The 15,621-nt window shown below is 25.5% G+C and overlaps 2 protein-coding genes across 2 annotated transcripts; one reads left to right on the top strand and one right to left on the bottom strand.

Moving 5' to 3' along the window:
• The first annotated feature begins 9,759 nt into the window (after nucleotides 1-9,759).
• On the top strand, nucleotides 9,760-11,744 carry LOC130935122 (serine/threonine-protein kinase RIPK-like). Its single transcript, XM_057864697.1, has 5 exons — nucleotides 9,760-10,299; nucleotides 10,481-10,616; nucleotides 10,862-10,998; nucleotides 11,074-11,197; nucleotides 11,371-11,744. Exons 1-5 carry the CDS (start codon nucleotides 9,883-9,885, stop codon nucleotides 11,742-11,744), a joined length of 1,188 nt encoding a protein of 395 aa, XP_057720680.1. The 5' UTR covers nucleotides 9,760-9,882.
• A 2,993-nt stretch (nucleotides 11,745-14,737) lies between these two features.
• Nucleotides 14,738-15,430, bottom strand: LOC130934864 (secreted RxLR effector protein 161-like). The gene has a single exon (XM_057864389.1). It carries the CDS (start codon nucleotides 15,428-15,430, stop codon nucleotides 14,738-14,740), a length of 693 nt encoding a protein of 230 aa, XP_057720372.1.
• Nucleotides 15,431-15,621: the final 191 nt, after the last annotated feature.

Genomic DNA, 15,621 nt, shown 5'->3' with positions numbered 1-15,621 from the left:
AAAGAGAAACGAACTTGTGTAGTATGTTTACTACTCAATCAATTGGATGTTAATTTGTGGTTAATTAATTATGTATAAACAAATAGGTAAATAAAGTTAATAATTAATTGATATTAATTCAATTTTGTGTACTCATTGCAACTTGGGGTGTAGTAGTTCATAGTGGAACACTTTGTGTTTTAAGTTTCGACACTTCACTTCCCTTAACACAACTTCTCTCTAATAACAATGTGTCTCTGAAAATGACTAATTTTCTGTTGCCTTTGATTTTAAATTTTGATAACTTAATTTTGATTTTAATTGCTTTCTTTTTATTTTGAGTTTTTTCATATTATATGACTACTTTTAGGTTTTATACTCATTTTATTGGTTATTACTGATGTTGGTGTTTTCAATTGTGTATTCTTGTTTGTTATGTTTTTTAATTTTTTATTATTTTAAAAAATTATATACACCTTATAAATTAGTTATCAAAATATTTATGAGAAACTTTTAGAGACCAACATTTTTGTATTTTTTATTATCATTTGACCAATATAAACATTATATTATTATTTTATTAATTTATGGATATAAATTCTGAAAAAATATGGATGTAAGTTGTATTGATTTATGGGTGTAAAATATATTGATTTATGTGTACAAAATTCTAATAAATATAAATATAAATTATATATTTTTTGTGTGTAAAATATCTATAAATATGAGTAAAAATTATTATTAGTTAAGTGCTGATAAAAAATAATAATGTTTGCTGACTATGTAACATTACTTATTATCTATTATCTACTTAATATACTAAAATTGGATTTTCCCCCGACTACTAAAGGTGACGTGTCGATCTCTCATGCCTCCGTTTTCCCTCCAAAACGAATAATTTTTTTTTCTATTCTAAATTATTTTATTGTAATTATATTATAATTAATACTAAATGAATAATATATAATTATACTAATTTAGCAACATATCTTCATTATAATTATATCAAATCAATATTTAATGTACTATTAAACTACTTATCAATTATTAATTAAAAATATTTTTAATAATTTTAATGATAATAATAATATCAATGATAGTAATAATAATAATAAAAAATCTTTGTTATCCGATGTACGTACATCAAATAATTTTTCTAAATTATTTTATAAAAAATATCTTTAATATAATTATTTTGTATTTAATATTTAATGAATAATATATAATTATACTAATTTAAAAACATATTTTTATTATAATTGTATCAAATCAAAATTTAATGCACTAATAAACTACTTATCAATTATCAATTAAAAATACTTTTTATTCATTTTAATGATAATAATAATATCAATAATAGTAATACTAATAATAAAAAATCTTTGTTACCCGTGATATGATGAAATTAATATATAATTATACTAATTTAGAAACATATATTTATTATAATTGTATCAAATCAATATTTAATGCATTATTAAAAAATTACCTTAATAATAGGTAATTTACATATTTATTTTTGTTTTACTAAAGTCTATATATAGTGTTTTCCTGTGTTACATGAATTTAAATTTGATAGTCAATTCATAATTTTATATTTAGTATTTTTTTTACTACTTCATATAATAAGAATGTATTCTTCGTTTTTCTTATTGAAGTTGATCTTTTTAAGGTACAATTTATAATTTTTTATAATATTTTTCATATACTCATTTTATTATATTATTCTTTTGATAATTTTTTATTTGTTGTTATTCTAAGTTATTCTTATCGTCTAATGTTCCAGTTCGATTGTCTTTTGCCACAATCATTTATAATGCATCACATCCATGAAATACCTCATTGAGTTGTCTTCACTGATTCGGGTTCCAACTATATGGATGTAAGTGTTCAAAGAAGAGGAAATATTCTCTACTTTACCGAAGGATGGTTGGATCTACTCACCTATTATGACCAACCCAATGAAATGTGGTTAAAGTTAGATTTCTTAGGAGGAGCTCGATTTTTTATTGAGAAATTGCATCCACGGAACTTTATAGGGCAAGTTCAAGTTCCATCCTATCCATGTCTTTTACGTCTGCTCGAAAATCTTCGAAGTGGAGCACATAATGAAATTGAATTCCCTCAGTTTCAGTTCAGTTTTGCTAAATTCGTGACAAATTCAGATATGTAATTTCAACAATTGGTAATATATTTAAATTTTCTTAGTTTAAACTGTTCATTATTAGAATAATTTTTTAATATATTTTGATTTTTTTCAGAAATTAACAGCTTTCTTTTGCATGCATGTAATGTCATTGAGGGGAATAAGAATTAGTTTGGTTTCTCGGTGTGACAATTCTATACCTTGCCACATTACATGGATAGCGGATGATGAAGCTTATCTAACAAGAGGATAGTCTGATTTTGCACGAATTCTAAATATTGAAACTTACGATGTTATTTCAGTTGGTTGTCGTTACAAAAATGATTCTATACTATACGTGACTAAGGACTAGAATATGTTCAATATTGTTTAGGTAATTTGGTTTTACTATTAGTATTTGATTAAATTATAATTATAAAATTTTAAATTATTGCCTCAATTTATATATTACGATTGTTTTTTATGGATGTGCTATTTTTAAATAATTTAATAAAATGAAGTAGTGTCAGATATTATTAAGTTTATTTTTATCCTTTATTTCTTTATTTGTATTTTCATTATATTTGACTAAAAATGAACCTACACATATATTAAATCGTTGACCTAAAGACAATTTATTTGTCAATAAAAATAGATTTTATTTATAATTAGAATAAAATTTATTTGCCAATAATCGGTGGATAAAATTAAAATTACACCCGTGTCATATAATTATAATTGATTAATTGATATAAAATGAAATTATACCTGTGCCATGAGTAATAATCTAAATAATTATATCTTAACAAAATATAATTTGAAATAATTTATAAACAATTATCTTAACAAAAATGATTATTTAATAATTGATTTAAAAATTAATGCAAAAAAAATTATTAATAATAGTATTATTAACTGGGTAAATAATATAATTTCAAATTATTACTTGATATATAAATAATATATGAAAATCTATTGAGTAAATAAATGATTTTGCACCTTAATAAATTGACAATTATTACTCAATTAACCAGTTAATTGAATTAGTAATAATAATTTTCAATTTCAAATTTTGTATATTAAATAGTTATTAAAAACTGGGTAATAATGATTTACACGGAAAAATCATTGATAAATTCAATTAACCATATAGAAGATAATATACTAACAGTTTTAGTATATTATTTATGGCAAGCGAAATTATTTCCTCACATTTTCTATTAAAATTAAAATTAGTAATAGTTTAAAAAAAGGTTTATTAATAAAATTACTAATAGTCACATTTTTATACACAGGATATATGTTTTCTATATATTATTTAAAAAATATAATGAAACATGAATAATGAATGAGTATGTTATTTCTTCGACTAGCTAATTAATGCAAAATCGAATACCCTTTTTTATTCTATTGAGGTCATATTCTGTTTGGTGAAAGTTTCAATCACCTTAATTAAATCCTGTCTTTGTGCCTTAACTTATATATGTAGTAATATATTACATATTATTTGGTTTATCTAAGTAGTTATTTCCCATAGTGGAGATGTAAAAAATCATATTAAGGTTTATTGCCAAATAATTAGTGGATGAATAATAGTAGATTATATCATTTTGGGAAAGTATTTTTATTATAATTATATCAAATCAATATTTAATTATGATGAAATATCTTAATTATAATTATATCATAGAATTATAATAATTACAATATTTATGTTATATATTTTAATCATTTATGTACATAAATAAAATAGAAATCAATCAAATCAAATTATCACGGTAAATAATATGTTGTATATTATTACAGGAAATAATCCGTAGATAAAATTGAAATTACACCCGTGTCATATAATTATAATTGATTAATTGGTATAAAATAAAATTATACCCGTGTCATGAGTAATAATCTAAATAATTATATCTTAACAAAATATAATTTGAAATAATTTATAAACAATTACCTTAAAAAAAATAATTACTTAATAATTGATTTAAAAATTAATGCAAAAAATAATTTTTAATAATAGTATTATTACCTAGATAAATAATATAATTTCAAATTATTACTTGAAATATAAATAATATATGAAAATCTATTGAGTAAATCAATGATTTTGCACCTTAATAATTTGACAATTATTACTCAATTAACCAGTTAATTAAATTAGTAATAACAATTTCAAATTTCAAATTTTGTATATTAAGTCATTATTAAAAACTGGGTAATAACAATTTACACGGAAAAATCATTGATAAATTCAATTAACCATAAAGAAGATAATATACTAACAATTTTAGTATATTATTTATGGCAATGGAAATTATTTTCTCAAATTAAATTTTATATAATTATAGTAAATCTCTATAATTAAAATAATATAAAATTGCTTCATATATAGCAATAATATTATACATATTTATATATTTCTTCTTTTACCTCTTTTTTTAAAATATTAGCATATAATTAATGAAAAAAATATATAATATTAAACTGTTTTGTTATGCATATATATGAATTTATATAATAACCCGTATAATTTATACGTATGGTATAATACATATGTCAAAAAAAGATTCTATAATTTTTGAAAATCACTATTTTGTTATATGAAATTGAAATTGAAATTAAATAATTTTTATTTATATAATTTTTTTAATAGTATCCAGTATCTCCATTAAAAATTCATATCGTTTGTAATTAGTGTGTGTATATATATATAAGTCGTATAATTTTATTCTCTTGACAAACAATTTTATAATTACGGTAATCATATAATTTTATATACAAACATTGATACAGTGTTGTTTCATGTATATATTTTGCAGGTATCAAAGGATAGCATTGAATTGTTATTCAGTAGGTTTAAATTATTTATTGTTTATTACAAAACTTTCTACATTAGGATTCTTTATTAATTTGTTCTTCATTTTGAGCTGATTTTGATATCTTCTTACTTCACAGTAAACCAACATATAAAACTTTATTGGTAGATTTAAGTATTACTAGATTATTTATGGTCATATTGAGTATATATACCTGATTTATTGAAAAAAGTAGATTAAATAACTATTTTATAGTTAATACAATTAATACTATATTAAGAAAAGAAAAACAACGCATACAAGTTATTTTTTTATTAATTAAATTATTATAATTAAAATAAAATTTAACATAACAACTTAAAATTATAATTTCAATCTTATCACGTGCATGACACGGGTGATTACACTTGTTTATTATATATTTGTGTATAAATATATTTATTATTTAATTTTTTTTTAAATTTTATTTTATATCTTAAACAGGTGATTTGGTGGCTTATTTTACACCATCTCCAATTAAGACTAATACTGCTGAGTCAGGACCTACTTAGCACTAGAATCTGTTAGTTATGTAAATCCCTCTTTTGGTAGCGTATGGAATCTTTTCAAATTGAAGTTAGAATTGATTTGATTTATAATTAATTATTTTTTTGGAATTAAAAAATAAGAATTTGATTGGTTTAGAAATTTTATGGATTTTTCTATTTGTTATTCCAAATTCTCTCCCTTTTTTAATAAGATTTAGTTATAAATAAATTGATTTGAGATTAACAAATAAAAAGGACCCATTTTTTACTTTTTTTTTTTGGCAAATCATAAAAAAATGTATCTAAATTATATTGTTGTTGATAAAAATATTTTAAATTTTGTTATCGATAAAAATACTCTCAAATTATTTTAAAATGCGATAAAAATACACACTCGTGAACTAAAATATTATACGTTGATAATAAAAAATAGTAATGCGACAAATAGAATTTTTTATGTAGCAAATAAGATTTTAATATTAACAAGTAGATCATATTATGTTTTTTTTAATGAAACAGGTCTCTAATTACGATAATATTTTGGCATATTTTTAAATTATTTAAAAATATTTTTATCGATAACAAAATTGAGGACATTTTTATTTGCGCCAAAATATTTAGGATATTTTTTGTGGGTTTTATTTTTTTTTCCATTACACACGCAATTTGCTCTCTAGAGGGAGGTGATGGTGGACCTTAAACACAAAATATAACCTTTGGTAAAAATATGATTTTATATCCTCTAGTAACAATATGTTTAAAGTACACCTACTTAGGATAAAAAAAAATGGATTCATATCACTAAATATCTTTTATATAATGGTCGTTATTTTTTTTTTACTTTTTGTAGATTCTACTTTAGTCAATTAGAATTTAATTTTAATATATTAATAATATAAAATATTTAATATAATATTTAATTATATTCATTTTTTATGATTTTATCTATATAATAAACAATCAATTTAAATTAGTCAAATTATCAACTCGTTTATTTATTTAAACAAATATCGTGAATTCTATTCTTACCATTGATCTTATTTTACAATAACCATGCCAAAATAATTAAGTAAAGTTAATAGTGCATGCTACTTAAGTAGAACACCACTAATGTGCTAATTCTAATTTTAATTTTATTTTAGATTTTATAAGAATATTTTTGAGATTATATATCATAAATAGTAATTTAAAAATAAAATTTATTTTTTTAATACTTAATTTTAATTTATTTAAAATTTTATATTATTTTTAATTATTTTATCAATATAATTATACTAATTTTATTTCATAAATCAATTTTAACGCAGATTTTAACTCTAAATTAATTTATTCCATCGGAGATGTTGTTTTTGTTTCAATATTTAAAGTAAAAAGAATGTAGACATGCATACATATCACTAAAAGCTAATTAGTATAGCCCTAAATATTTTGAAATCAAAGAAGGATTACATATAATGTTGACTTCCTTGCTAATGTTAACATAAGCATAAAGTCTAATTAAGGATTTTGATTGTTGAATGAGAATGAATATCTAGGTAAATTATTTAAAACGGATTTAGATGTCTATTGCTACTACTATAGCTGTAACCTATAGTTTATTATTATTATTTGTGGTTTATTATAAAGTTTTACTTATCAGAATATACAAAAATGTAAAATAATAAAATATAATTAAAAATATTAAATGAAAAACTAGATAAGGTGTCAATACTAGATGTTCGGCTGGTAAGGATCACTACTAAAAATTTTTATTGGTAGCCGAATATGATATTAACCCACAAAATTTCAAGATGAAAGTTGTGTTATACCAGATCAGAGGATGGCATATTCTGCCTCCTGTGGAATTTTAATTTTAAGGTAGAGAAGTAATTTAATATTTCGATACATTATTATTGTTACAAAATAAAATATTTTATACTATTAATGTCATGCATGTGATGACTTTAGAATAGTTATTGTGCGAAAAAAAAACGCTTTTATTAATAACTTGATACTAAATAGTTACATAATAATTACTTTGAAAAGAATAATGATTTCAGTAGTCATTAATCAATTTGAAATTTGGGAAGGCAAAGCAATTGCAACACTTTAGAAATTACTGTCACTCTAATTAACTCGTTATACATGACAAAAACAATACTGTCTCATAATTTTAGAATATATTAAATATATATTTATTTTCTAAAAAATATATTATTGTAAATAATTTTTAAAAAAACTGTACTAATTATGGTTTAGAAATATTTAATTTTTTTTCAGGTGCTTATTTTGTGGAGTTTAATTATTTTTTGTCTATTTCCCATGAAAGCTAGAAGTGGTTGTGGGTTAGATTGATTGGTACACCACTTCACCATTTATGTTTGACCTTCCTTGGCACCACCATCAATCTTTCTTTATTTTATATATATATATATATATATATATATATATATATATATATATATATATATATATATATATATACTAATTATTAAGTTATTATTAATAGTATTGTTTCATTCAATTTTTCCTTTCTTGGAGTCCTTGGTTGTATTGACCATTTCTACAATCTTATGTGGCTAACCAAAGTGCACACGCATTTTAATTTGATATATTTAATTTAATTATTAGGACTCAATGAAAAAGTCCAAAAAATAAAATTACAATAAAGAACAAATTAAATCTTATTGTTCCGTTAAGAGCCTAGCTTGCTTATGTTCTAGAAGCTGTCCTTGATGCTCCATAAGAATTTTATTTAAAAAAAAAAAAGTCTCTTTGTCTTCTTGTTTATTGTTTGATTTTGACATCTTAACAACAATAATATCCAGAAGGGCTTTACCAACCAAGCATATGAAAATATTGAATTATTAGATAACCATAATAAAATCCTTGAGAATCCCACAAAAACACATTTCCCTTTTATTATAAATATTTTGAGTGGAAAAATATTTCACATAAACAGCTAATTATATATTGATATTTGATATATTATTAGGGGTATTAGTAGATTAGGTGTAAACAAATTAAATTAAAAAAATTATAAAGAATAAAATTTTAATTAGTTAATATTAGTCAATTTTTTATTATAATTTGTTTAACTTTTATTTTTTACAGAATTTAGATTTAAAATTAGAGTTTAAGATAAAACTATAACTTCAAAAACTAGTTAATATTAACTGAAAAAGTTGATTCCCTAATTAAACTCTAAATCGAATTCAAATTCATTTTCGAATATTATTAATAATAAGTTATATATATGACCTAAATGATCATGTAAAAGTAAAAATTGAATCAAAATAATGATATAAAATTTTTAACTCTCCTGAATATAACAAAATTAAACTCTTAGTAGCGTTTGTTTTAAGATAATGAGACATAGATTAGGAGACTGAGACACAATATCATGTTTGTTGGTTGAGAGACTAGTATTAAAATTTCAGTATTTTAGTACCTCCAAAAAAATAGGGACACAGAGGACTAAAATTTTTAAAGATGAAAACTGAAACTTTAATAACATTTTATACATAAAATATCTTTATTTCAATTAATTAATTCTAATTTTACTCTTTGTACAAATTAAATTAGAATTTTATTCTTGTTTCAATTTCTGTCTCTCATTTTGCACCAAACAAAATTCTGAGATTTATTTCAATTTCTATCTCATAGTCTCTGTCTCTCGGTCTCAATTTTTTTGTCTGTATCTCTCTACTAAACACTACCTTATGGCACTATAGCAAGGATTAAATTAAAACCTTTGATGTATGCAACGACATATTTGATAATTGGTAATGGTTTAGCACTTATTACTTGAATTTTGTCAAAATCTCTTCATATTGTTTGTGCTTTCTCCCAAGGAATAATGTGCATCAAACTTGTAAAATAATTTAATTTAATTTAATTTTTTTAAAAAGTGGACGGCAAGGGATGCAAGACAATAGATATACGTATACATATACATACACATATACAAATACACATACGAATATATGATAAATATGATCATACAAATGTATGGAAGTTAGGGGATGAAAGATTTTGTGTAACAATGAAGTCAACAGGGTAGGCAAGTTACTTGCCCTTTAATTAATTGTAACATATATAGAAAATGTGTCACTTAAAAATCAAAATTAATTAAAAAAATGATTATTAATAATTCATGCCTAAAGTGTAATGAACTCATAGCATCCATCCACATCCTCTATCTAATAAGAAGTCAAGGAATCTCGCCACTACAATTTTAATTTCCAATAATAATCTTGTTAATTATTGTAAGGGTAGTAGGTGAATGTGTATATACTATATAAATTTCTCAGCCTTCACTTATTTTTTATATTCAATGGTCATCAATCATATCCCAACTTCTATCTATGTCCTGTTCCTAATTCCAAAGAAGAGGTAGTAGTTGTTAACAATTATTTGATACATTACATTACAAGGTTTTTGTTTTAGTATGAGTAGTAGTGCTAAGAAGACAACATGGAAATCTATGATGTTGATCCTAAGTTGTTGCAACTGCAAGAGTGAATGCAATTTGGAAATGGAGGAAGAAGAAGAATCAGAGAAGAAAAAATTGAAACAAGGTTCATTCCAGAGGCTATGTTTATCAGATGTAAGCAATTCAAGTTCATCACAAGCAATTGAAGATCTTTCAGTGTCACTAGCAGGATCAAAGCTTTATGCATTCACACTTGAGGAGTTAAGAGAAGCAACAAACAATTTCTCATGGAGTAACATGCTTGGTGAAGGTGGTTTTGGTCCTGTTTACAAAGGCTTCTTTGATGATAAACTTAGGCATGATTTGAAGCCTCAAACTGTTGCTGTTAAAAGATTGGACTTAGAAGGCTTGCAAGGTCATAGGGAGTGGCTGGTAATTTTTAATAATATTTGATAATATCCTTATCACCCCATTTCTTTATTAGTCCCACATAATAAACTTATGATTATGGTTTTTATGGTAATTTATGATCAAGTAGGACTAGGCTTAAGTACTAAGAAGAAGGTGTTATTTTTACTAATTTGGAACATTTTGTTTTATTTTTTTTTTCTAGGCAGAGATTATATTTCTGGGGCAGTTAAGACATCCACATCTTGTTAAGTTAATTGGTTATTGTTATGAGGATGAAAACAGGCTTTTGGTGTATGAATACATGCCAAGAGGAAGCTTGGAGAATCAACTCTTCAGAAGTATGTTTTTTTTTATTCTTTCTAATTTTGATGTCCTACTAATTCTATACATGCATAATTACATAATGTAACATTAACAAAATAACTATTGAAAATTAAACTCTAATTATATATCAAGCACACACAATTTTCCAAATTCTATTTGTTTTCTTTAGGTTCTGATGAAAAGTAGCAATGATATTGATAAAATAAAACATGATAACTTACCATAAAGAAAGTATTAAGGCCTGTGATTCAAAAAGCAGGGTACTCTGCTGCCATGCCATGGTCAACAAGGATGAAAATTGCATTAGGAGCAGCAAAGGGATTGGCCTTCCTTCATGGAGCAGATAAACCTGTAATATATAGGGATTTCAAAGCTTCAAATATCTTACTAGACTCAGTAAGTTCTATATAATCTGCTATTTTCACACCTTCTTAAGGATCATCTTATCTTATGTTACATCTCCAAATATAGGATTTTACGGCGAAACTGTCGGATTTCGGTCTGGCTAAGGATGGACCTGAAGGGGAAGAGACACATGTAACAACAAGAATCATGGGAACACATGGCTATGCTGCTCCCGAATACATCATGACAGGTATATTGTTAATGTCTAAAATGTCACAAGCCTTAGTTATGCATCTTAAATTTAGGATGAACCAAATCATCGTGTCAGAGATATAACTATTCATGTTGCCTTCTCCTATCAGCTTAAACTGACACATCCATTTAAAAATATTTGAAGCTAAATCAAAGTACGATGATTTTCAGGTCACCTTACAACCAAGAGTGATGTGTATAGCTATGGAGTTGTTCTATTGGAACTAATAACAGGAAAAAGGGTGGTGGACAAGTCCCTCACAAACAGAGGAAAAAGCTTGGTGGGGTGGGCAAGGCCTATGTTAAGAGACTCAAAGAAATTGAAGCAAATCATAGATAAAAAATTGGAAGGTCAATTCCCCATGAAAGGTGCCATGAAGGTTGCTTCTTTGGCTTATAGATGCCTATGTCACCATCCAAATCCAAGGCCTACTATGAGTGATGTTGTCAAGACATTGGAGCCACTCCAAGACTTTGATGATATTTTCTTGCGGCCATTTGTGTATGTTGCCACTAATCAAAATGGTAACATAGATACAAGGTAGCATGGTATAGATAACATAGAAGAAGAACAGGTTCAAGAAAATTAAATTCTGAATATATGTATAAAAGTTCTACACTTGTTCTTGATTTTGACACTTATAATTGTTGATATAGTCAAATATTCAAAGTAAACTATAGTAACACATTGTTGAATGTGAGGGTCCAAAATATACAAGAAAATTTTGACCCTTACACTCAATGATATGTTATTAAATCACTAAGTAAGTTTGACTATATTAATTATTCTATGATATGTCATTCATGAATACAAGTGTAGAATGTTTTATACACATTGTATGAAAACTTATAAGATGCAACATATAGCAAAAAGTAAATTATTAAAAAAAAAACAAAAGAAAGAAGAAAGAAAATTATGTGTTTATTTATTATTTGATTTTGTAAAGGACAGTTTTATCTCCACAATTTGGGAGCGGCAGCAAGTGAATTTTGTTACTGTCTAAGGTGGAATTAGTACTACAAAACACTCTATACCATAAAAATTGTAGTAATAACATTGGAAACCAAGTTGTCATTAAGTGGCAACTGAGGTTCAAAGGTTTGGTTATGTATACAACAAGCAAGCACTTGAAGGAAGTGTTTGTTCATACTTCTACTAATTACTTACTATCAGTTTGACAATTTTAAGGTTATTACATCATTACATGATACATGAGGTTTGTATGTTTCTAATGGTCAATTCTAAGATGAAGAGGTTTTGCTATGCATAGGATGAAGAGGAAGACTTAATCTTATTTTAAAAATTAATAAAAAAATAAAATAAGATATTTTATAGGATGACCATCCAACCACTCATCAAAGAAACTCTGTATCTCTTCACTATTTTCACTCTCTACCATAACATGCATTTTTTATAATTATACCATCATTTTGATCAATGAAGAATGGGGAGCCAAACAAACAGGGTTAGAAGTGAGCTGAGTTGAGTCGAGTTAGACCAAACTCAAGTTCAACTCATAAAAATTGAGCTTGACTCACGACTCAACTCATTAACAATTGAGCTTATTTCTTAAACTCAACTTCAGCTTATAAAAGCTCACGAACTGCCTTAAATAACAAGAACATAATCTATAATTTTATACCAATATATTATCATTTATATATATTAAAAAATATTAAAAAGGATAAATTTTATATATCGTCTATCTATCAATTATAATTTTTTTTTATTTATGTCCTATAACAAAGTTATATATAAAAAATGACTATGAAATTTTAAAAAATTAAGAACATTAATATATAAATATGTTTTTCTTGTTTTCTTTTATCCTGAACAATTTGACTAGATTTGTCACATTTGACTTCATCATCCATTTAACTTATAATAAAATAAACAAAAATATTATAACTTAAATATAACAAAATAAAAAAATACATATATATATATATGTAGGATTACGAGTGTTCATAACACGCAGCGGAAGTAATAAAGTAATCCTATTGATCTATTTTGTGCTTAAAATTTTATTGAAATAAGATGGGTTAGATGCCAATACCTGAGTACCCTAGTGAATAAAGCTTTCTCCTTTGATGGTACGAAGGTACTATGTGTATCCACACCGAGACTAATCCTTGTTGTCAACTCTTTGACCAATGGATTTAATTGAGAAGTTTCTTGCAACTCCTTGCACCAGCAATTCTTCACTAAGAATTTGGAATATTTGTGTATGTGGAGGTAAAAAGAGAAAACTTATGTTTTCTTTCTTTTATCATATACACATATATAGTATGAGATTGGTGACTGATTTGTGAATCAAAATTACAACTTAATTTGAGACAAAATCAGTTAGGATCTTATCCATATTTAAAACTCATCATAGAATAAATAATTAATTATTTAATATTCTCAATTATAATATTATTATATTCATGGTGCTAGTAAAGAATATAATAATACTCCATTTGAATTAATATAATTATTTATTTGATCTAATCAAAATAATAATTAAATAATTATTTACCAAGGATTAGAACACTCGTTAGTGTGTGACCCCATAGGTTCAATACTAAGCGGGTAGTATATTAGTCATACTAAATTTACTAATCAAGGTTGGCGTCTAGCAACGCTCCTTGACGACCCGATAGTATGAAGTAATAATATTTTTACTAAGAACCCAAGATGAACAAAAATACAACTCCTTCCATCTTTTCAGCTCTTGGCTAACTTTTAGAGTACGGTTTGATTGTCAAACTCTAACTTGTTACCATTATTATAATGAATTATGAATGACTTAAGAAACTCATTTCTTAATTCATTCAAACCCCTTGGCCAAGGCATTGTTTATTTCATTCATTACAGTCGTAGAGCTCAAACTCATTACCATAGTTGATGGATTCCATTTTGACTAATCATTAATTCTACAAGTATTTAAATCATACCCAATGTCCATTCAACTAACACCGTAGGGTGTTAGGTGTCCAGAATCAAAGTATAACAAATACATTGTTAATTACTATGATAGTCGCAGGTCAAAGGAAAATTCTAATATTATGTTCATCATAAGAATATCCTATTGACAAATATACGGTAATTATAACCATTAGGAATTCTTAGAGTGAGTCAGTTCAATGGTTATATCTCTATATATACCATTTATATATATAATTTAATAAATGAGATCTATTAATCTTCATCCAATGAAGACTATTATATATATATATCAATCTATCCGAATCACTAATGTCCCATTTTTAGTGATTCTACGATTAAGAACAATTTAAATTAAAAGTACTCAAAAAACGTATATCTCATTATTACGATCCCTATCGTAATTATTCGTTTCTAATTTTTAATTAAGGACACTATCATAAATTATAAAAGTTTATTCTTATAAAAAGGAATAATAATAATAATAATTCATGATAGTATTTTGTTGGACATACACACTTATCTCCAACAATCTCCCACTTGCACTAGAGCCAATGACAGATTGGATCTAGGGCATACATGTATTTCCAACAAAATCTCCCACTTGCACTAGAGCCAATCAGTCATATATTTCAATCCCAATTCCCACATGTGCTTATCAAACTCTTTTGATCCAAGCGCCTTAGTGAATGGGTCTGCTGCATTATCCTTCCCAGCAACCTTTTGAATTTCAACGTCTCCACGTTCAACGATCTCTCTTATCAAATGATACCTTCTCAAGATATGCTTAGATTTTTGATGTGATCTTGGCTCTTTTGCTTGTGCAATTGCTCCATTATTGTCACACAGTAACGGAAGTGGTTCTTTAATTGAAGGTACCACACCAAGCTCGTTTATGAACTTCTTCATCCACACAGCTTCTTTAGCAGCCTCACTTGCTGCTATATACTCAGCTTCAGTCGTTGAATCAGCTACAGTAGCTTGTTTGGAACTTTTCCAACTCACTGCACCACCATTTAAGGTGAAAACATAACCTGAAGTAGATTTGCTATCATCTTTATCTGAGGCAAAACTTGCATCAATGAACCCTTTTGGTATAAGTTCAGAATCTCCATAGATGAGGAATTGGTCTTTGGTTCTTCTTAAATATTTAAGAATGGATTTAACCACCTTCCAATGTTCCTCACCGGGATTTGCCTGATATCGACTGGCTACTCCTAGCGCATATGCGACATCAGGACGTGTACATGTCATGGTATACATGATAGCTCCCACTGCACTAGCATATGGTATTCTACTCATGCGTACTCTCTCTTCAGAAGTTTTAGGACAATCCTTTCTGCTGAGAGTAATTCCAGTGCCTATTGGTAAATAGCCCTTTTTGGAATTTTCCATGTTATACCTTTTCAAAATGGTATCAATGTACATAGACTGTGAGAGTCCAAGCAACCTTTTAGATCTATCTCTATAGATTTTTATTCCTAGAATATAGG

Source organism: Arachis stenosperma, chromosome 6 (assembly GCF_014773155.1).
Source record: "Arachis stenosperma cultivar V10309 chromosome 6, arast.V10309.gnm1.PFL2, whole genome shotgun sequence".
NCBI lineage: Eukaryota > Viridiplantae > Streptophyta > Magnoliopsida > Fabales > Fabaceae > Arachis > Arachis stenosperma.
Note: the sequence above shows the minus strand (reverse complement) of the source record. Positions and strands in the feature narration are given on the sequence as shown.

Bases quoted from the DNA above. Each gene is read 5' to 3' on its own strand.
- LOC130935122 (XM_057864697.1), top strand. From the start codon at position 9,883: ATGAGTAGTAGTGCTAAGAAGACAACATGGAAATCTATGATGTTGATC. The intron at 10,300-10,480 runs GTAATTTTTAAT...TTTTTTTTCTAG, and splicing joins AAGGTCATAGGGAGTGGCTG to GCAGAGATTATATTTCTGGG. The intron at 10,617-10,861 runs GTATGTTTTTTT...TTCAAAAAGCAG, and splicing joins GGAGAATCAACTCTTCAGAA to GGTACTCTGCTGCCATGCCA.
- LOC130934864 (XM_057864389.1), bottom strand. From the start codon at position 15,430: ATGAGTAGAATACCATATGCTAGTGCAGTGGGAGCTATCATGTATACC.